At 51.2% G+C, this 21,238-nt stretch overlaps 2 protein-coding genes across 9 annotated transcripts; both read right to left on the reverse strand.

Moving 5' to 3' along the window:
• Nucleotides 1–1,100: 1,100 nt before the first annotated feature.
• Prmt1 (protein arginine methyltransferase 1) lies at nucleotides 1,101–9,587 on the reverse strand. 4 transcript variants are annotated; one of them, XM_028788890.1, is made up of 11 exons: nucleotides 9,456–9,587; nucleotides 7,438–7,491; nucleotides 6,839–6,940; nucleotides 5,397–5,552; nucleotides 5,236–5,299; nucleotides 4,362–4,504; nucleotides 3,848–3,935; nucleotides 3,645–3,760; nucleotides 2,369–2,519; nucleotides 1,855–1,976; nucleotides 1,101–1,330 (listed from the first exon to the last, which is right to left on the reverse strand). In XM_028788890.1, the coding sequence occupies exons 1-11, from the start codon at nucleotides 9,489–9,491 to the stop codon at nucleotides 1,247–1,249; spliced, it is 1,116 nt and encodes a 371-aa protein (XP_028644723.1). In that variant the 5' UTR covers nucleotides 9,492–9,587; the 3' UTR covers nucleotides 1,101–1,246. The 4 variants fall into 4 exon arrangements, with proteins under 4 accessions (XP_028644723.1, XP_028644726.1, XP_028644727.1 ...); XM_028788893.1 differs by lacking the exon at nucleotides 7,438–7,491; XM_028788894.1 differs by lacking the exons at nucleotides 7,438–7,491; nucleotides 9,456–9,587 and adding an exon at nucleotides 7,126–7,229 and having other exon boundaries at nucleotides 1,103–1,330.
• A 4,227-nt stretch (nucleotides 9,588–13,814) lies between these two features.
• Nucleotides 13,815–21,185, reverse strand: Bcl2l12 (BCL2 like 12). Of its 5 annotated transcripts, XM_028788930.1 has the most exons (8): nucleotides 21,070–21,176; nucleotides 20,496–20,610; nucleotides 20,156–20,298; nucleotides 17,479–17,565; nucleotides 17,294–17,385; nucleotides 15,835–16,122; nucleotides 14,401–14,475; nucleotides 13,815–14,100 (listed from the first exon to the last, which is right to left on the reverse strand). In XM_028788930.1, exons 2-7 carry the CDS (start codon nucleotides 20,600–20,602, stop codon nucleotides 14,425–14,427), a joined length of 768 nt encoding a protein of 255 aa, XP_028644763.1. In that variant the 5' UTR covers nucleotides 20,603–20,610; nucleotides 21,070–21,176; the 3' UTR covers nucleotides 13,815–14,100; nucleotides 14,401–14,424. The 5 variants fall into 5 exon arrangements, 3 of the variants coding, with proteins under 3 accessions (XP_028644763.1, XP_028644762.1, XP_028644761.1); XM_028788929.1 differs by lacking the exon at nucleotides 13,815–14,100 and having other exon boundaries at nucleotides 14,273–14,475; nucleotides 21,070–21,185; XM_028788928.1 differs by lacking the exon at nucleotides 13,815–14,100 and having other exon boundaries at nucleotides 14,273–16,122.
• Between the last annotated feature and the right edge of the window lie 53 nt (nucleotides 21,186–21,238).

Genomic DNA, 21,238 nt, shown 5'->3' on the forward strand with positions numbered 1-21,238 from the left:
TGCAGGCAGGGATTTGTGAAGGTCCTAGGGCTCATGCTTCCCTAGCACTAGGAGATGAGGGTAGACCCAGGAGCTCTAGTGCTTGGAATAGCAGGACCCACAAAGCTAGCTAGCTAGTGTGGCTGAAGAACCGATGCACAGGCCAGGGAGCCAGGGCAAGCAGGTTTCTTGTCCAAGGATATCCTAGAGCTCAGGTCTGCTCAGTGAGCTTCTGGCTTTAGGGTTAGCGACCCCCCCTTGGCCATGCCACATAGGATCCAAACCCCCACCTGTCCCCAGGCCATGGTGACCCAGCTTCCATAAACACTGAGGGACCAAGATAGGGGTCTCGCCCTTATTCCAGAGGACAGAAGGGTGGAGGGGCCTGGGGTCACTAGAATGGAACTAGCTTACTTAGAAACAGCACAGGACAAGAGCACTGCAGGTTCTGTGTTCCAAGTCTCAGCAACCATGATTGGCTTAATATTGGGATCTGATGCCCTCTGCTGGTGTGCAGGCATACATGTAGACAGAGCATTCATATATAAAGAAATCTTAAAAATATTTAGCTGAGCAGTGGTGGTACATGCCTTTAACTCCATCACTTGGGAGGCAGAGGCAGAGGCAGGTGGACCTTTGTTGGAGGCCAGCCTAGAAAATAAAGCAAGTTCCAGGACAGCAAGGGCTACAGAGAAACCCTGTCCCGTAAAAACAAAAACACCCAAACAAATACAAACGGAATAGGACCACAGTGCAGACCATTTGGTGTAGCACTCAGGAGGCAGAGGCAGGTAGACCATAAAGCGAGTTCCAGGACAGCCAAGGCTACGCAAAGAAACTCTGTCTTGAAGACCCTCTTAACCCCCCAGCAAACAGAAACAGCACAGAAGAGCAAGACACGGTAGGTCGACTCTGGGGTGGAGGGCAGAGGTGGCTGACTCCCACTGAGGACTGTCCTCAACCCCTGCTCCAAGGAAGAATCTCAGGAAGGTCAGGGAGTCCAGAGACATGGTGGAGCCAGGAATCCTTGCCTAGCTTGAGGGACACATCTCTAGACCTAAAATGGACGGTCCTCAGGGAGTGACAGGGAACTGAACTGCTCCAGCTCCCAGGGCAAGAAGTGGCATGGTCAGCTGAGGATTTATTGGCATAAACGCAACCATATAAAAACATAAGTTATGAAAAACACAGTCACGATGTACCCTCCCATCCCCCAAGCCCAGCCCCCCTGAGCCCCCTTCTGCAAGAGGGCCAGCCTGGCACCGCCTCAGCGCATCCGGTAGTCGGTGGAACAAGAGAGCTCACACAGCTGACCCTTGAAGTCCAGGTCGATGGTAAAGTCCAAGTCACGCTGAAGGGAAAAGGTAGGAGACAGGGCTCAGATGTGCCATCAGGGCAAGCGTCAGGTAAGTGTGCTGGCAATTTCGGGTAGCACACTGCATACCCTACACCCTGACTCAATGACAGTACTACAGGCTATATGTACCCAACTGTGTTCCCCAGTCACAGTCTAAGTTTCTTCCATCAAGGGAAACAGCACCTAACATCAGCAATGCTGGAGTCCCAGCACTGTTTCCAGTCCCCCTGCAAGCATCGTTAAGCCCCCTCCACCCATGGATCAAGGCTGGGCCACTGTCAGGTGTTCCTAACATCACACTGAGCCCTGGCACTTGCCAGTTTAACCTGTAGAGGAGTCAGGTGATTTCAGTATCCACAGGAAGGGTACTGAACATGGGTTATCACTGAACCCAGCAGACAATCAGGGGCTTCCTAAAGTATCCCTTACGCTACCCAAGCTGGCACTGTTCAATTCTATCTAGAACCTGACTTTTCTCCACACCCTCCACATCATGTTTACTCTCCCTCAGGCCTCACATTGTTTTTGGCGTTGGGCCTCATTCCAATGGTGCCAAAGATTTCCTCGCCAGTCTTCACTGTTAGATAGTCCTCCATGTAGAACACAGTCTGCTTCCAGTGTGTATATGGGGACTCAGGACCTGAAAGGTGGGCACGGTCAGTTCCAGACTTTGCCTAGGTGTTGCCATACTAAACCTGCCAGGGCCCCACAAGGGCTGTCCCTGCATCTTGCCTGTGTTTGCAGAGCTACTCCAGGATCAGATTCAGTCACTCAATGACTGACAGCACAGCCAGAATATCACAGGCACCTGACCACTGGGCTACGCTCCACCCCTCACCGAGTGACTCTAGCTACGACTCCATTTTGACTCTCCTTTTGACAGGGTTATCACTAACTTTCTTCAACTTTAGAGCTTTCTGTCCCATTCCCAGGTGGCTCTAGACAGTCCTAACCCCAGGCATGTGCTCTGCTGCTTGTCACAGACCCCTCACTGATGCTCTTGCCCCTGGCCCAGCCCCACATGGCCCTCACTGGTTGAGAAGCCGGTCCTCTTGTGGCATCGGGTAAATTCTATGTTGAAGTAGGCCACCAGTGCATGCACGTAGTCATTCCTCTTCACTTGCAGGCAGAAGGGGGAGGTGAAGGTCAGGTCCTCCACCTTGACTGTATAGATGTCCACCTCCTGCCAAACGGGTAGACCCAGTCAGCGCTCAGAGCCCACGCTGCATATGAGAACTGCTGCCTATTAGCACCCCCCCATCCCCATTTTCTGAAACAGGGTCTTCTGTATCCTGGGCTGGCCCTCATAACATTTTCTTTCTTTTTAAAAAATACTTTTTATGTACGTGAGTACACTGTCACTGTCTTCAGACACACCAGAAGAGGGCATCAGATTCCATTACAGATGGTTGTGAGCCACCATGTACTTGCTAGGAATTGAACTCAGTACCTCTGAAAGAACAGCCAGTGCTCCTAACTGCTGAGCCATCTCTCCAGGCCCCAATCTTTCTTTCTTTCTTTCTTTCTTTTTTTTTTTGGTGGTGGGGGGAGGAGGTTGAGACAGGGTTTCTCTGTGTAGCTCTGGCTGCCCTGGAACTCACTCTGTAGACCAGGCTGGCCTCAAACTCAGAAATCCACCTGCCTCTGCCTCCCAAGTACTGGGATTAAAGGCATATGCCACCACTGCCTGGCTCCCCAATTTTTTTTCTTATTATTTATGGTGCTGGAGAGATAGATCACTGGTTATTCTTCCAGAGGTTCTGGATTCAAATCCCAGCATATACATGGTAGCTTATAATTGTCTCTAACTCCAGTTCCAGACCTATTGACGGCTAACCACCACAGGCTACAGGCACACACTTGGTGCTGGTACAACACCTGTACACATTAAAATATATAATTATGTATGAATGTATGAGTTTATTGAAATCATGTCAATGAAGATGCCCGCTAAGGTTAGAGGGCATTGGATGCCTGGAATTGGGAGTTACAGGACTGTGAGCAACTGCTGATATCCCCTCAGAGAGTGGCAAGTACTCTTAGCCACTGAGTCATCCATCCCTCCAGTCCCAACTCTTGATCCTCAGACCACAGGCAGGCAACAAATGAAAGGAGAAGAACCAGAATAACTCACCAGAACCCCAGGTGGACCCCCCCCACCCCCACTCCAGTGCACTCCTCCTGCTTCATTTTGCTCTCCTGGAATTCAGCACCAGGCATGACCCTCAAAACTCTGATGTGTGGGCCCAATTGCTTTCTTTATGCCTCTAGTGGACAGGTCAGGGACCTGGAACTGCTGTTGAGTTACCTTTATGAGGCAGGCATTGGTGACCAGCTGCTTTGGGTCCACCACATCCACCAGGGGCTCCTTGATGGCCACGTCTTTAATGCAGGACATATCAAAGCCATACACGTTCTCCCACCCTGGGTACAGACAGGGTCAGATGAGCAGTGGAACCCAGGCCCTGTCCTCGCCACCCATCCTGCCTTCACTACCCAGCCCCCGCTCACAGTGGATCTTGTAGTCTTTATACTGTCGATCCTCAATGGCTGTCACATACAGGGTGGCACGGTCTGGGAAGATGAGGCCATCGGGTGCCTGAGGGAGGAGTTGGGTTAGAGCAAGAGCCTAACTGAGCAGACCCAACTGTTCAGCGCACCATCACTTTCCAGAGACCCCCTAGTCATCTCGGCCTCACCCTCATCCTTGAGTCTGGTCCCTACTCCACAGCCACAGGGCACCCAGAGCCCAGGCTGTCCCACAGTTCCTAGGAGCCTGGAAAAACCTGAGAAGGAAAGACTCTCCGCCCCGACCCCCCCCCCAACCCCCTGCTCTGCTACACAGCATACGGTCTCCTGGCGTAAGGACTCTGCACTAGCCCTCTTGAAGTCGGCTCCTCTGCCATTCCTTTGGTCCCCTCTCCCTGGGAAGGCCTCATCCACAGAAACACCTGGTGGCACCCTATTTGCTGTTCTAACATCTTAGGCTGCAGTGCCCACTGCATCCCTAACCCATATGCCTCACCAGCCACTTGTCGCGAGCGTGCAGCACAGTGTTGAGCATGGACTCATAGAAGAGACAGTAGCCCATCCACTCGCTGATGATGATGTCCACCTTCTCCACAGGCAGCTCCACCTCCTCCACCTTGCCTTTGATGATGGTCACCACTGCAGCCACAGGAATGGCATGCCGGTCAGGGTGAGGGCTGGTCCAGATGGCTCCAGACACCCACTCTGGTCAAAGGGCTGTCTCCCCCTTTCAAACTGTCTCACTATGTAGTCCTGGCTGTCCTGAAACTTGCTATACAGACCAGGCTGGCCACCCTGGTTACTTACTGGGTTCCAGGACAGCCAGGGCTACACAGTGAGGGCTTCTCTTGAGAGGAAAAAATAAAAAGTTTAACTGCATGGAAAACTAGTCTGGTGTGAAATGACATCTAAGGCAGACTAGAGGTCTTCAATGTGTACATGTAAGTACATGACCAAGGCCTTCTGGGGAACCAAGTGTCTGACCTTCAGGTGGGAGCTGCAGAGCTGCAGGCTCCAAGCCCCACCTGCACACCCGGCCACACAGTGCGGAGGAAGCAGTGGGCACACTGGCCGCAATTGTGGGATTCTCAGGAAGGCAATGTCAATCATGATCAGAGTGAGGGCTGCTGGGGAGAATTCTTGACAGGCCCTGGATGTGACAAATGAGGGATGGGAAACCCTTGCACACGGGAAGTTATAATCCTGAGCATAGTCACCAAAAATGCCCTAAAGCACGAGGCCCAACACCCCGCCATCCAGCCTCTCAGCGTTCCCAAACCGAGGAGCCACCAGCTGTTCACTGTGGTCTCTTAACTCTTCACTGAAGCCTCCAAGAAGCTGTCCTCCACAGACCTCCCCCTCCCACTCACCATGGTCTAACTTGTTGGCTTTGACAATCTTCACAGCATAATCGGAGATACTGGAACACTCAATCTAAGGCAGGAAGGAAGGGGGGTGAGACTGAGTCCAGTCCATGCCCTTTCCGCTGTCTCTAGCCCCTAAGCAGCCCGCCCACCTCCATGAGACTTACTCCAATAACCTTGCGAGCCCCTGCCTTGGCAGCGAACATGCAGAGGATGCCGGTGCCGGAGCCCACATCCAGGACCACCTTGTCTTTGAAGAGATGCCGATTGTGAAACATGGAGTTGCGGTATGTGAGGGTCCGCACCTCATCCTTCAGCATCTCCTAGGCAAGTGACCACAGACAAGAGGATCAGAGTGAGGGACACACGAGGCCCGGATGCCCCTCACACTGAGCATGAGCAAGGCTCAGAGAGCCCCTTTCCCTTCTGGGGGATTCTTTTGTAGTGAACACCTACACCAGGTTTTATCAGCGCCACCCTTGCAAGAACCAGGGATGCAGGGGGCTGAAGCAGGAGGACCCTGGGTACAAGGTCAGTCTTTAGATCACCAAAAGGCATCATGGTATTGGCCTGGCATCTCAAGCTGCTTGGGAAACTTAGGCAAGAGAAGCATAAGTTTAAGGCAGGCTCACACAAACTAAAATGAAGAGGGAGCAGACAGCCAAGTAGCAAGTAGGCTGTGTAGCACATGCAAGCAAGAGGCCGATCAACCCTTGGTGTCACCTCTCAGGTTCCAGCCAGCTTGTTTTCTGACATGGTGTCTAAGACCTGGATAGCTGGGCAATTAATTAGGTTAGGCTGGTCAGCCCAGTGATCGGCCTGCCTCTGCCTCCTCAGAGCTGAGCTTACACAAGCACACACTACCATGCTCCGTGTTCTCAAAGTTACCGTGCATGCAGGAGCGTGGGGGTCAGAGGACACCTTCTCCATCTACTCCGAGTTTCAGGGAGCTCTTGTGTGGCAAGCACTACTTTCTGCTTGTGTGGCAAGTACCTTTACCCACTGAGCAATCTTGCCAGTCCCAGTATGGCTTTTGAAGTGGGTCTTGGGGACTGAACCCTGCAACCCATGCTTGCACGGCAAGCTCTTTAATAAATGAGGTAAGTCTCTAGGACCAGCTTTTGGGGTCCCAAAAGCTCAATTTTGTTTTATGCCTATTTTCCAGGTTTCCCTTTATGATCCTGGGGATTGAGGCCATGGTCCAGCTAGGCAACTGCTCTGCTACTTTGCCACAGTCCCAGTCCCAGGTACAGTTTGTTGTTGTTGTGTTTTTTAAAGCCCCATGGAAAAGACGAGGATTCCTTAGAATGTCATTTCAGTTACACTGAGCCCTGTCTCCTTCCTTTATCAAAAGGGTTGTAGTGTAGCATGATCAGGGGATACAGTCCCACCACCAGTCACTAGAGGGCGCCAGAGACTGGCAAGGCCTAAAGTCTGTGGCACATTGGGGCAGCAAGCACTCTCAGTGGCCTCTAGAGAGCTGGAGACTTCAGTCTCCAAAACAATGGACCAGGGGCAGAAAAGGAGCAGTGCACATGCTGAGACACTCAGCCCTGTCCAGTCTTGCAGCTCTTCAGTGCGTACTGGCTTTAGGGCGGTCTCTCCTCACCTCATGGATGCCAAAGTGGGCATAGGAGTCAAAGTAGTAGTCTTTGGATGTCATGTCCTCAGCATTGGGCTTTTCACTACTTTCTGCTTGGCCACAGGAAACCTGGAAGATGGGGAGTAGCACAAGGGTCAAAGGTGGGCTCCCCAGAGAGTCTCATCAACCTGCAAAAAGCCCCTTGTCACACCAGGACAACCCTACAGCCCCCTCCAGCATCTTTTTCCCCAGGTAACGTTTCCACTTCCAGGACCCACCCAGAGCACCATCCAGGGAGCAGCCGCCTCGCCTACCATCTCTCCAGGCTCTATGCCCCGTCTCTAGCTCAGCCCACAGCTGGGGAGGGAGGGAGAGAGGGCAGAGCCAGGGCAGACACATGGAAGGACAGGGGAGAGGGCTGGAGATGGAGTTAAGGAAGCAGCCATGGTTCTGGGGGAGCCAGCTGGGGCCAAGAAGGGGACTGTCCTAAGTGTTTAGGGAGCACAGCAGAGGAGACTGGCGGGAAGCAAGAGGATGGTTAGACCTCTTGGGGAGCCAGATGTATAGCAAGTAAGCTTATGTGGAAGTGGGCTGGGTGGGGTGGGGTCTCACAAAAGGATATTTACTTCTTCAAGAGGCGGCTGGAGGCTCATCCCATTAGCCAAGGTGGCTACAAAATTCTAGGAGAGAGTAACAGGGAAAAAGGATTAGCTACGGGGTGACTGGGGAAGGCCTCTGGAGCAGTGAGTGGTTTGTAGGTTGGCTTTTCCTGGGCAAGGGAGTGCGTGTGTAAGCAGGGACAAGCAATGAGGCTGTGCTTGGGTAGAGAAGGATAGGAAGGAGGAGGGAAGGGAAGGTCTCCTGTCCCAGCTGTTGGCTGAAGAGATGGTGGCCTGCTCCATGTCGTCCTTCTCTGGTCAGATGACTGGCCACATCCACCTACCCCATCTAGGCCACAAGACCCAATACGTGCCAGGGCACATGGGCACTGCCAGCTGTCGCTCTTCACTACCTAACCCCCCCCCCCCACTAGATTAAGTGACATTTCCTGACACACATGCCAGGCTGAAGGGCCATGAATAAACTGGAAGGAGGGGTTGAAAGGGAATGGGTGCTGTCTCCTGTCCTATGAGGATTCCATTAGAGAGGTGAAGCACACCACCCCCAACTCCACCTGGATGAGGAAAACACACACACAGGCAACCTCTGTTTTACCTGCCTTTCTGAGGAGGTATTACACACGCCTTGGAAAACTGGGAGCAGCCCCTGTCTGTCACAGCTCACCTGGAGCCCCACACCCAATGAGCCTTTCTCTTTTCTCTGTCCACAAGTCCCAGGGTCACTGTAGTGACCCTGTAGGCTAACTGATCCCTATTTATGGCAGATGTCCCAGCAACTGACCTTCCTTTGCAGACAACCTGAAGAGGTGTGGGCCCCATCAGAGTAAATCCCACCCACGACAGCCGCCCAAGCTTCCAGAGAAGCCATGACCTAACCAAGCTCTCCGTTCCCCACAGCCAGTGAGGTGAGTTTCCCACGTGGGCCTCTCTTTTTCAATAGTACAGACCCATACCAGCAGGTTGACAACTGACTGAAAAGTGCTTGAAACCTGAGGCTAGGACCTGCCTTACAAGCCTGATGGTGAGGGCATCACAGGAGCTACTCAGATGTCCAAGGAAGATGGCAAGTTCAAGGCCATCCTTGGCTACAGAGTGAGTTCAAAGTCAGACCCATTTTGAATTAAACTAAGTAAAAAGTAGCCTGGGCAATACAGCTTAAGACTGAACACTCAACTATAAGCAGGTAAGCAAGGCAGGTGCTAGAATTACATTCCATTTTGGGGAAAAATTAGGCAAAGGCAGAAATGCTTACAAAGAGGTGTCTTGACACATTCAAGTTGGAAAAAAAAAAGGGGGGGTTCAGTGGGCGTTAAGGCCCGTGGCCATACGAACTCCTTTATCCCCCACCACTGACCTCTGACCATCCACCAGGGCCCTCCCATGAGTAGGTGGGTTTTGGGCCACGCCTCGTGAAAAAAGAACGCCCCCTCACACACCCATAATGACCACGAGGGGGTGCCCGGCGACGGATCCCGATCTCCTCGGTTGAGATTCCCCACCATCTCCTTAAAGAGAGGTCACAGGGCTATGCCCATCCCCCCCTGCTGCACAAGGGTAACACAGACTTGAGGAAAGAGAGGCCGGGGGGAGTGATGTTCTCAGGCTCCACGCGGGTGCACGGAGCCCCGGCTGCATGGACGTACGAAGCCCAACCCGGGAGAGGGGGTGGCAACCCCTGGACCCCCTGGAGTGCAGCCAGGTCATCGGGCTGGGGGCGGGGCCTTTGTCTCGCACGTGGAGCCCGCGGGGCCCCTCAAGCGGCACACCCCCCTCCCCACACTACGCTACGGGACCACGTGCGGTCCGGCTGGAAGCGCCCCCGGCCCGCGACCACGTGCGACGGTCCTTGGCTCGGCTGCGGGTCCCAAAGCACCGAAAGCCGTAATCTCTCCGTCACGATCGAACACATCCCCCGATGCTGACCAACGCGAGGCCAGGCACATCGAAAGGCCCCGTCCCCACAGTTCAGGCAGTGGACCACCCGTCTCGCGCCGCCCCCGGGCCTAAAGAGCTCAGCTACTCACCTCCATGATGCAGTTCGCGGCCTCGGCTGCCGCCATCTTCACCCGAGTCCTATGGCCTCCGAGACCCCCCCTCTCTCTTTTCTCCCCCCCTCTCGGCCGGGGACCGCCTTTTACCAGAGGGTCCACAGGCCAGCCCCCGATACCCCGCCATAAGTTCTCATTGGTCTGTAATGCTGTCTATCTGAGACCTTCACATTTCAATTGGATGACAGACACGACTATCAAACATAAGGTGCCCGCCCCTCCTAGCGTTTAAAGGCCCGCCCCCTCCTGTCCGCTTTGAAGGGAACAACTGTCTGTCGGTCTCATCCAGCACGTGTGGCGATTGGGTAAAATCCACCAGGTCTTCCCGCCTCTTTCTGGCTAGCTCCGCCTTGGAGCTTCCCGGCGGGCTCCGCGCTAAGCGGACGTCTAGAAACTGAGCTGTCTATCACTAAGACAGTCCGCTCCTCCCTCGTTGCTATTGGCTGAGCCAAAGGTGACGTTCGAGGCTCATGCTCCACCCTGTTTAAACGACCGGCCTAGAAGAAGAGGGGCCATTGGCCCATAAGGAGGCACGCAGCGTTTCGGACAGCGGCAATTGGGTCTCAGGAATGTCAGTCGTCATCATTCCGTGTTTTTTTTTTTTTCCTCGCTGGGAGGTTTTCTGAGGAACTGGGGCGCGTGGGCGCATTAAGTTATAGGGAAACCCCGAATTCCTGAGAGGTGGATGGGGCCGCATTCTATCTAGTCTGTGGGTCCGAAACCAGCCGTGAGTCTCTGTGAGCCTCATTGCGATGATTCTCACCCCAGTGCTGGACGGTGCCAAGTTCTGAAGACCAGTGGCCTACTCGTGGCCTCCAGGTCCTCTGCGACAAACACCCATCGTCCTTTGTCTGACAAACTCTTACATGTCAATCACCGGCAATTTGGACGCCACCTCCTCCAGGAAATTTCCCTGCATCTTCAGAAGGTTGCCCCTTGCCTGAGGATGGATGTCAGTTGCTGGGTTCGTGCACCTTCCTTTTGCCTTCTGTCCCACCAGTCCATGGTCCAAATATAAGATCCTTTAAACTCCCGTATGAACCCCTCTAATCCGAGCCTCTGCATAAGGTATGCGTGCGTGCACATCTGACTTGTTTCCTTCCAACGCCTAACAGTTATTTTGTTTAGTGTGAGCGTACATTTGTGTGCCTTGCACGTATGGAAGGCACAAAGCAACTTACAGGAGTCCTTTCTTTCCACAAGATGAGTGTAGGTAATTGAACGCATGTTGTCAGGCTTAGCGGCAAGCACCTTTACCCTCTGCAGCATCAGGTGCAGACCAACATGTAAGATCTGGTATATCTTTTTTTTTTTTTTTTTTTTGGTTTTTGCTGGTATATCTTTTGTTTAACAGATTCTCAGTGTTCCTTGGGCCTGGAACTTGCCATGGAGATCAGCTTGCTTTTGTCTCCCAAGTGCTGAGATTTAAGGCGTATGAAAATCTCGCCCAGCCAATATGGTTTCCTTTTTTTCCCCCGTTTTTCCTAGACAGTGTTCCTCTGTGTATCCTTGGCTGTCCTTTTTACTCATAAAACTGCCTGTTTCTGCCTTCCCAAAAGCCATGCTTACCTGCCGGGCAGTGGTGGCGCACGCCTTTAATCCCAGCACTTGGGAGGCAGAGGCAGGTGGATTTCTGAGTTCGAGGCCAGCCTGGTCTACAGAGTGAGTTCCAGGGCAGCCAGGACTACACAGAGACCCTGTCTCGAAAAACCAAAAAAAAAAACCAAAAAAAAAAAAAAAAGCCATGCTTCCCACACCCATTTAAGTATATTTTTCTAAGATTTACTTTATTTGAGTACACTAGCTTCAGACACACCAGAAGAAAGCATTAGTTGTGGTTGCTGGGAATTGAACTCAGGACTTCTGAAAGAGCAGCCAGTGCTCTTAACCGCTGAGCCATCTCTCTAACCTTTTTGTTTAAAGACAGGGTTTCTCTGTGTAGCCTAGGCTGTCCTAGAACTCACTCTATAGACAAGGCTGGCCCTGAAGTCAAAGATCCTGCCTGCCTGTGCCTAGCTCAGATGATTTGATTGAGTCCAGCCTGCCCTGCTACTTTGCCCCTTATCTTAATAGCCCTAGGGCCTTTCTTGCCCTGTCTCTAAGATGCCCCAGGGCCCCCCTCCTGCCCTGGTACTTCCATCTGTCATTCCCTACAACTTACCAGCCCCTCTGCCGACGGCCTTATGAGGCCTTCCAGCACCTTTAGGATCTTGTCTTAATCCTTCAACCACCTTCATTCACTTCAGCTTTACTGATCCCATCCCAGCTTCCTGGGGCTGCTGCCAGTTTTACATGGTATCCCTCTTCTTTGGGGACTGAACTTGCTTTTCATTTAGGACAAGAGATTTCATCTATAGCCAGTCAATGAAATGCATTCTGACTTTGAGCCAGCCATTCTTGACATAGTTAAATAAACTTAGCACAGGGATTCCTGCAGCCCATTCAGTTTGCTACTAATGTAGATTCCTATGAGGAAACTGAGGCTCAGATGGGAAAAGGGGTTGATCAGGGCTACACACTTAGGACACTGCTGAGCTGTATCTCACCACAGAAAGGCAAACAAAACAACTTTATTTTTTAAAATTTATTTAATTTGGATTTTGTCTGTGTGCACAGTATGTGATTTGAGGTCAGAGGCTGAAGTCCAAATACCTTCCTAAACTTTTTTGTACTTTGAATTTGAGACTGTCTGCATAGACCAGACTGGTCTGGAACTCAGAAATCCACATACTTTTGCTTCTTCAAGTGCTAGGATTAAAGGCATGTACTACCTTGCCAGGCAACACCTTATTTTTTTAAGAAAAGGTCTCTCAGTGACATTGGAGCCTACTGGCTGAACCTCAAGCACCAGAGATGCTGCTTCTGCCTCCTGAGTGATAGGATGCAGGCATGTGCTCCATGCCCTGCTTTGAAGTGGGCTGGGAATTTAACTTACATCATTATGTTCAGGCAGCAAGCACTTTATACTGACTTCCCTAGCCCCACTTTTGGGCTTTTGAAGCCATGTCTTATGTAGCTCAAACTGGCCTTGTATGTAGCTAAGGATGACCTTGAACCGGATCCTCCCAAATGCTGGGATTACAGGTCTGCCACATCAAGCACTGCAGTGTAAAGGTGTAGCTAATACACACCTGTGAGCCCAGCCACAGAGAGTTAAGGCCTGTCACTCCCCTCCACTGACAGCTACATGCTCAGCAACCTCAGAACAGAGTTCTACGATAAGTTAGGGCTAAAGATGGAGCTTAGTGGTAGTGATTCTTTTTGTTTGTTTTTGTTTTGTCTTTTTAATTTTTTTTTTTTTTTTTGGTTTTTCGAGACAGGGTTTCTCTGTGTAGCCCTGGCTGTCCTGGAACTCACTCTGTAGACCAGGCTGGCTTCGAACTCAGAAATCCGCCTGCCTCTGCCTCCCAAGTGCTGGGGTTAAAGGTGTGTGGCACCACTGCCCGGCAAGAAGTGCCACTATTAATAACACCTCAGAAAGAAAAAAAATTGTGTAACTGGATATTGCCACAAGCCAGTTGTGTACCTGTTTGTTCCATACTGGAACATGAGAAGAGGAGGGGAAGGGCTTGAGAGTCAGGAAACTTACAAGGCCAAAGAAGATTCCCAAGCTGTTCACCAGGGCTACAAAAGCAGTTATGCGAGGGCTGAGGGCTCAAGGTCTTTGGTCTCCTGGGCACCTGCACTCATACCTGCCCCTACCCCGCACATACCTGCACATGTAACATTAAATCGAAATCATTTTGAAGAAATCAGTAAGCCAGGCTGGAAAGAATGCTCAGTGGTTAAGAGCACTGTCTGGTCTTCCAGAGGTCCTGAGTTCAATTCCCTGCAACCACATGGTGGATCACAACCATCTGTAATGGGATCTGATGCCCTCTTCTGCTGTGTCTGAAGACAGGGACAGTGTACTCATATACATAAAATAAATCTTTGTTTTAAAAAAAAATCAGTAAGCCAAAGCCGGAGAGGCTACTCAGCGGTTAACAGCACTTTTTCTTACAGAGAACCAAGTTCTGTTGCAGGGTGGATATGTGGCAGCTATCTGCCTACAATTTCAGTGCTGGAGGATATAATGCCTTCTTCTGGCATCTTCCTTACATGTGTGTGCTCTCTCTCTCTCTCTCTCTCTCTCTTTCCCTCTCTCTCTCTCTCTCTCTCTCTCTCTCTCTCTCTCTCACACACACACACACACACACACACACACACACACACACAAATGAAAAATAATTTTTTTTAAAATAAAAGGGCTTAGGGTTGGAGAGATGGCTTTTCTGGTGTCTCGAAGACAGGCACAGTGTACTCATAAATAAATCTTTACAAAAATAAAAGTGCTTGGACACACATACTGTACACGTGTAATATACATACATATATGCAGGGCACAAACATACATGTAAAGTTTAATATTTTTTGCTTTTGTTTTTTGAGATGGTCTCACTGTATAGCCTTTGCAGTCCTGGAATTCATATGTAGACCAAGCTTGCTCCAAATTCAGGGTTCCACTTGGTTCTGCCTCCTGAGTACTGGACAGGACTAAAGGAGCCGGCCTCCACACCTGGTACAAATCCCCACACTCAAGATCAAGAGTTGCTGGATAGCCAGGCTACACAGAGAGGCCCTGTCTCAAAAACAAAAGAGGTGGGCTGTGATAAAGGTTAGACCCCAACCTTGGCCTCTCACCTCCATGCATTTACTCCAGTGCACATGTACACACACACACGCACACACACGTACATACATACGTACGTGCGTACGTACGTAAACTCACATACTCAAACACTTTAGTGCTCTAGTTAAAGAACAAAACTTTTAATACAGAGACATTTCTAAACAGTGTTTCTGGCAAAAAACAAAAACAAAAAAAACGGCATCACCACCCTACAGCCCTTAAGTATGTGTGTTGTCACACTTCAGTCACCTGCAGCCGGGTCAGAGGAGACACTCAGTCCAAGGGCAAGTTCAGGTCCACAGGTGAGGTGGCCAGGATGCCTGCCTGTAGAGGACAGAGAGCCCTGAGCTGACAGAGACTTCACTGACACCATTGCAGTGATAAAAGATGGTGGAGACGGGAGGACAGGGACAGGAGGCTGAGACCAGAGCTACGGAGATACCCAGAGAGAGGGAAAGACTGATGGAGAAACAAAGACCCCTTGAGTGGGACACTGAAGTCATTCTGGGTCTGTTCTGTACTGGCCCCAGTCCCTGCTCTAAGGACTGTGCTTAGCTCCACGATGCCCTGCCCAATCTGCTTCCCAGGCTTTCCTGCCATCTATGTTAAGAGAAGCAGGATTGCTGGCTTCTTTGCTGAGCTCTACCTGTCCCTCTCCTTCCATTCTGCTCCAGTGAAATCTGAACTCGTCCACCACTCCTCACCTCTCCATTCCAAGGAATGCAGGAGGAGCCCAACAGATGCTCACAACAGCATCTTTGACCTGGTACCCACATTCATTCTTGGTAGAACCTGCACCCTCATCAACTAATGAAATCCAGAGTCCTTCCTGCTGGGACTGATACCCATCTCCAGGCCTTTCCTGGTCTATCTAGAAGGCTGGGGCTGTGCATAGACTACCACTATCTCAGAACCCCCGTCTCAGGGTGACCAAGGACCCTTCTGAGCCTAGCTGTGTCTCTAGAACACACTTTTTTTCTCTCCTTCTGAAGTGCTGGACTCTACCATTGAACTGTATCCTAACCTTTCATTTGTGTTTTAAGACAAGATCTCAGTAAGTTGCCTAGTCTGACCTTGAACCTCTGCAGCCAAGGATGGCTTTAAATGTAGGTGTTCTTGCCTCAGCCTCTCTGGTACTTGAGATGTCTGACTTGCACTACCAGATACCATCTTCTCTTCCCTCTCTTCCCCTATTACACCACCACCCTGGCTGGTCTGGAACTTCCGATGTACACTAGGCTGGCCTTGACCCCATAGAGATCTGCTGGCCTCTGACTCCTTGGATTAAAAGTAGGACATCATGCCAAACAGATTTATTTCTATTATATGTGTATAAAATAACAGTCAGTGGCCAGTGAAGACCTCAGTGAGCTGATACTCAACATAGGAAGCAGGGGTATGTAGGAAGAGCCATGGGGCAAAGACTGCTGGAGACTGAAGTCACTAGATAAGCACCCTGTGCGTCCTTGAAGAATCCCATTCCACTACACAGCCGCCCTAAAACCATGGGGAGGATGAGACGGGAAGCAGGTGAGCTATTCTTACAAATGTTGGTTCAGCCAGATGGGCACAGATCTTATAGCACAGTGTCTGGCATACAGCATGTGTTCAACAAGCACAAGATGGATGGAATGGAAGACTGCAGTAGTTAAACTGAGACCTGGCAGGGTGTGTGTGACTTACCCAGCCCCCATGGGCCTGGATCCAGGGCAAGAAGCTGTGTACATGCTCAACACTGAGGTTGGCCAGGGTACCCCCAAGCCCAGCCACACGCCGGCTCAGCTCCATGGCTAGTGCCAGGCGTGCCAGTGGATCTGGGGATGGTGGTGGGGGCCCCGGGCACGGCATCGAGGGGCTGGAGCAGTTTGGGGAGGAGCTTCCTTCCCGGCTAGAGAAGAGTTCCACAAGGCGCGCAAAAGAGCCTGCTGACAGGCGGGCCAGTTTACGATGCAGAGCCGGGTCAGATGCCAGCTGAGGGGCAGAGAGGCAGTGTAAGCTACCACCAAGCCTGTGTTACCAGCCTGGAGGGGCAGGGTTTTCCAGCACCAAGTCCCACCCACCCATGCTGCCTCTATGGCCTTCACCAGTAGTCTCTCAGGAAAGGGTCCTAGAATCAGAGCCAAGTCCAGTTCTGAGTTGTAAACAGTTGCTTCTCCTTTAGTCCTTAAATCCAAGCTGGGCATGGTGGCACCTGCTTTTAATCCTAGCACTAGGGAGGCAGAGGCAGACAGATCTCAATCCTCAGTAAGTTCAAGCCTGGTCTACAGAGTAAGTTCCATCATAGCCAGGGCTACAACAGAAACTCTGCCTCGAGTGGGGTAGGGGAAGAGTACATGAATCTGAGGTTTTTACCAGGTAATTATTGTTACAGTACTGTTCAGTTTTCAAAGCCAGAGTCCAGGAAACTCAGAGGCTGTACCCACTCCAGCAGGTATTTCCTCTGTAGTCTTAAGCTGTGTCCTTACTGTAGTCAATCAGGGTTCTTGGGTTTAACTATGCAGCCCTGGCTGGCCCTGACTTCAGAGATCTCTGCCTGCCTCTTGCCTCCCAGTTGCTGGGACTAAAGGTGTGTGCTCTCATATTCCATCCGGCTTTGTTGAAACGAGGTCTCCCAGTGTGGCCTTGGCTGTCCTGGAACTCTTCTGTGGCCCAGGATAACTCTGACCCGGTCCTCTGGCCTCATACCCCAGAGGGCTGGGAGGAAGACTAAGCATGGTCCGCTACAACCCAGTTCTAAACTCGTGCCATGGCTCTCACCTGGATGAATGCTCTCACCCGGCTCTTGGTTCTGGCCGATTCTTTTGTTTCCTGTTCTTTGTTTTTGAGTATTTAACTTGGGGGAGAGGGTGATGGAGACAAAGTTTAGGTAAGGACCTCAGCCTGATAGGCAACGGCTCTGTTACTGAGCCAATCCCTAATGCCTCTGGTGGCTTCTGTTGCCCAGGTCCCATTGCTTGTTGATGGTCCATGAAGGACACTGGTGTAAAGTCCTACTGCGGTGAGGCATCAAGGCTCCTGTAAAAATGCTCTGGTGTTTACTGGAGCACGGGACCGCACCCAGCATCACAAGACAATGCAGCTCCAGCATTTGCCCACTAGTCCACAACTGTTCTCTCAAGAGCATGGAGTAGAGGCTGGTCACCTTTTGATTGATGACTTCTGCCTCCTCCTCCAGCAAGGCTACCAGCCTCCTTAGCAGGGCTTCCTTCTCCGTGGGTGGGGGTCCCTGGAACTCTGGGGGAAGGGGGAGCAGAAGAGAATTGGACTGGGAAGGGCCCTGGCTTTGCTCCTACCATCACCCCTCACCAGGGCTCTTCTGCTGCTTACCTGAGCAAGGCGGAGATTTCAGTTGCTCCTGTACCAGCTGTTCCAGACGCTGGGCAACCAGGGCATAGAAGTCTGAAGTGGCTGGGCCTGGGAGGAAAGAATCAGTTAACACTTTGTGTTTACAAAACAGCATATTTATGGAGTCTCTCCTCCCAACCATCTTGCCAGACAGCAACATTTCACAAAATGGTAAACTGAGGCCATGCGACTTTGCTAAATAGAAGATGTTAACACCCTCAGCCTTTCTACTTTGTTGCACTCTCAAATTCAACTGAGAATAGTCAAGCTGAGCTCCGGAGATGATTCCATCCAGTAAGGGCAAACACATGGCATTCCTCATCCTTTGTCCAGTTCATGCTCAGCAACTGACCACAGGGCTCACTGTAAGTAAGCCATCTGATGAGGCATGCCTCTTTAGAGTTTTTTTTTGTTTGTTTTTGTTTTTGTTTTTTCAAGACAGGGTTTCTCTGTGTAGCCCTGGCTGTCCTGGAACTCACTCTGTAGACCAGGCTGGCCTCGAACTCAGAAATCCGCCTGGCTCTGCCTCCCAAGTGCTGGGACTAAATGGGTGTGCCACCACTGCCCAGCTAGAGTTATTTTTACATTTTATCTGTGTGTTCTGCCTGCCTGTGTGTCTGTGTACCCCTTGGGTGCCCAGTGTTTGTGAAAGCCAGAGAACAGCATCAGAAGTTGGATGATGTGACAGTTAAGAGAATTGGCTGTTCTTCCAGCAGGCCTGGGTTCAATTCCCACCATCCACATGATGGCTCCCAATTTTCTGTAACTCCAGATTCATAAGAGCCAATGCTCCTTAAAAAAAGAAAAAAGAGGGGCTGGAGAGATGGCTCAGTAGTTAGGAGCACAGACTGTTCTTCCAGAGGTCCTGAGTTCAATTTCCAGCAACCACATGGTGGCTGAGAACCATCTGTAATGGGATCTGATGCCCTCTTCTGGTGTGTCTGAAGATAGCTACAGTGTATTCATATACATAAAGTGAATAAATCTTTTTTTTTTTTTTTAAAGAAAAAAAGATTCATTTGGTGAGTATGGGTATTTTGCCTGCATGTATGTCCATGTATGTACCAAGTGCATGCCTGATGCCCTGGGATGCCACAAGCAGGCCTCCTTTCCCCGCTTCCTAATGTGTGCTTGTCGTGCTTCCTTTATGTGCTGTTGGGAACTGCATACAAGGCTTCATGCATGCTAGGCAGCCATTCAACTGACTCAACTTTTTGTAATCCAGGTTGGCCTTAAACTCACAGCAGGCCTGCATCAGCCTTTCCATCTTCGACTGCAACAATGTGCTACCACACTTTGGCCTATTGATCATCACTGATCAAATCCAAAGATCCCTTCTTCCAGTCTTTCTCTGTTACTTTAAAAAGGAGAAAGGATTTGCCTAGTCAGATTACTAACTGGCCAGGGAGTTTGGACTGACAACCACACTTCCCATCTCTTGTCTTGGGAACTGGAGCTACAAAGAAGGCTTCCCTAAGAGCCAGAGAAGCACCCACTTAAGGAAAGAGACACATTACCTAAGGAGGGTGCCAAAGCACCCAGTCAACCAAGAAACTGCTCTGCAGAAGTCATAGCTGGGGCTCTGTTTTACGGTGCATGCCTGTGATTCCAGTATAAGGCAGGAGGGCTCCAGTGAATGTGATTGTGTCTCAATATTCCCTTTAGTCCCTAAGCAGTGCACCCCAAAACCTGTCAAAGTGCTGGCCAGCCCTTCCTTCCAGCCCTAGCCTAGGAACCCAGCAGGAGCCATCAAAATGGCAATAACACAAAATCCTCACAGTCTCTAGCCTTGGTGAGACACCACTGCAGGAGCTGTCCACACTGGAAGCAGATCCTCTCCATCCTCCCCAAGCAGCCCCACAGAGATGGCACCTCAGCCAAAATGGCCTACAGCTAAGAAGAGCTTCTCATCCTAACCCACGGGCCCAATGAAGGGAAGAGGTGATGAAAGAAAGCCACCCGTCCCTGAGCTTCCCAAGGTCAGGACTTGAAGTCCCACCAGTCCTCAATCTAGAAGTCTCTGCTCTGAGAAGCTCCACCCTCTAAGAAGTCCTCTCTAAGCCCTTCCCTTTGTCCAATTCCCTGCTGTCTGATCCCAGGAGCAGAGGGCAGCCATCTACGGATCGTCCCTCCACCCTGGACCCTCCAATAAATCTCTTTCATGAAATTTTCTGGCTGGTGTAACTCTCTTGTCAGAAGAAGCCAAGAAGAAAGGAAGCAATGAAGTGAAAAGTGGAGTGGGTCTGAGGGTCCTGATCTGCTGGGGATACCCTCCCTTGGGAGCCGCGATGCCTCTGCTGAGAAGGCTTCCTCTCAGAGCTGGGTGGCTCCTGAGCCCCCATGTCTCAGGATGCCCTTCCACTGGGACACTGTCCCACCTCAGAGCTGTGTGGTTCTTGGGCCCCCAGTCTCAGGTATCCCTTGCACTGGGATACCTTCTCCCTTCAGAGCTGTATTGTTTCTGGGCTTTGGAGTCCCAGGACACCACCCATCCAAACAGAACCAGCCCCCTAGAAAGAAGTGTAACAAAGAACTGGACTGGTTATAGCTTGTGTTAAAGCTGAGCAGTGCTGACTTTATAGTGAGTACTGTCTGGACTTTTTGGAACCAAAGTTCCTACCCCTGAAAGTTTCACAAGTGACCTGAATAAATCTCTTACCAGGCTCTGAACCATAGCAGGGACGGAGGGGAAGGAAGCAGGGCCTAGAGGACTCCCTGGGAGGAGCTCCTCTCCCCAGGGGACAAGGGAGGCATCTTCGGAGGCGGCTCAGGAAATCTGTTGTGTCTTCTTGGACAGGGCTCCTAGGGACAAGAACCTCAGAGTTATCCCAAAAGGGTCTGAGCAAACAATCTCTTTGTCCGTTCATGGAAGATCACTCTTGAAACTCGGGACAGGCATATGGAGTTAGGTCTGAAGGGAGCAGACAGGTTAGGAACACAAGACTCAGGAAGATCTTCCCATCAAAGGTTGGCCCTGGGGGAGTGGAAGAGTAATTCACCTGGGTGGAGTTAGGACAGGGGACCCAGCAACTTCACCGCGCTTAAGGAAGGCAGTCAAAACCTTCAGTGTGTCCTCTCGAAGACCCAGCTCTTCAGAGCCGGCCATGGAAGTACCTAAGGCAGAAGACAGAGGATGCACCCAAGTACCGTGATAACTCAGACTTCCGAATCACTGAATGAAGGCGATGCTTTACTCCAAGGAAAAGGTGACTTAACTGGGACAGTCGATTCCGTTGAGGAGAAACGGTCTTTATTACTGAGTCTAAGAAAGGAGGTAACTGAGTGCTTGGACTCTTACACGCAGGAGCAGGAAGGAGGTTTGGAGTTCCCTCCCAGCTCTGGGTGCTGAAGGAGGCTCGAAGCCCATAGAGAATAGGGAACTACTAATCCTAGCACGCTTTGCGGCAAACGCTAGCCCGGTTTCCCCGCTTTTTCACCGATCAGCCTGCTGGGAGATGTAGTTCCAACTACCTCAGGCGGGCACCGGGAGATCCCGGGTGCTTGGAAGTCAGAGAGGCGGGACTGGCTGTGGACTCTCCTGCAACCCGGTTCCCTCCCTGGCACCCCGCTCACCTGGCTCGGGGTTCTGCCCCAGTCTCACTGGAGCACACGCTTTCACTCAACTTCTCCAAACTTTACCTCGGAAGTTTAACTTTCCCGCGCCTGCGCACTGGGCCGACACGGCAACCGCCCCAACGCCAAAGGGGTGGAGCGTTGTGTTGCTGTATTTGCATATGGCGTT

Source organism: Grammomys surdaster, unplaced genomic scaffold (genome assembly GCF_004785775.1).
Source record: "Grammomys surdaster isolate TR1022 unplaced genomic scaffold, NIH_TR_1.0 125769, whole genome shotgun sequence".
Taxonomy (NCBI): Eukaryota; Metazoa; Chordata; class Mammalia; order Rodentia; family Muridae; genus Grammomys; species Grammomys surdaster.

Bases quoted from the DNA above. Each gene is read 5' to 3' on its own strand.
- Prmt1 (XM_028788890.1), bottom strand. From the start codon at position 9,491: ATGGCGGCAGCCGAGGCCGCGAACTGCATCATGGAG. The intron at 7,492-9,455 runs GTGAGTAGCTGA...ACTCTCTCCTAG, and splicing joins CCGCGAACTGCATCATGGAG to AATTTTGTAGCCACCTTGGC. The intron at 5,300-5,396 runs GTAAGTCTCATG...TTCCTGCCTTAG, and splicing joins GGGCTCGCAAGGTTATTGGA to ATTGAGTGTTCCAGTATCTC.
- Bcl2l12 (XM_028788928.1), bottom strand. From the start codon at position 20,602: ATGGCCGGCTCTGAAGAGCTGGGTCTTCGAGAGGACACACTGAAGGTT. The intron at 17,566-20,155 runs GTAAGAGATTTA...CTTTCCTCCCAG, and splicing joins CTGCTATGGTTCAGAGCCTG to GCCCAGCCACTTCAGACTTC. The intron at 16,123-17,293 runs GTGACCAGCCTC...TCTGCCCCTCAG, and splicing joins CAGAAGTCATCAATCAAAAG to CTGGCATCTGACCCGGCTCT.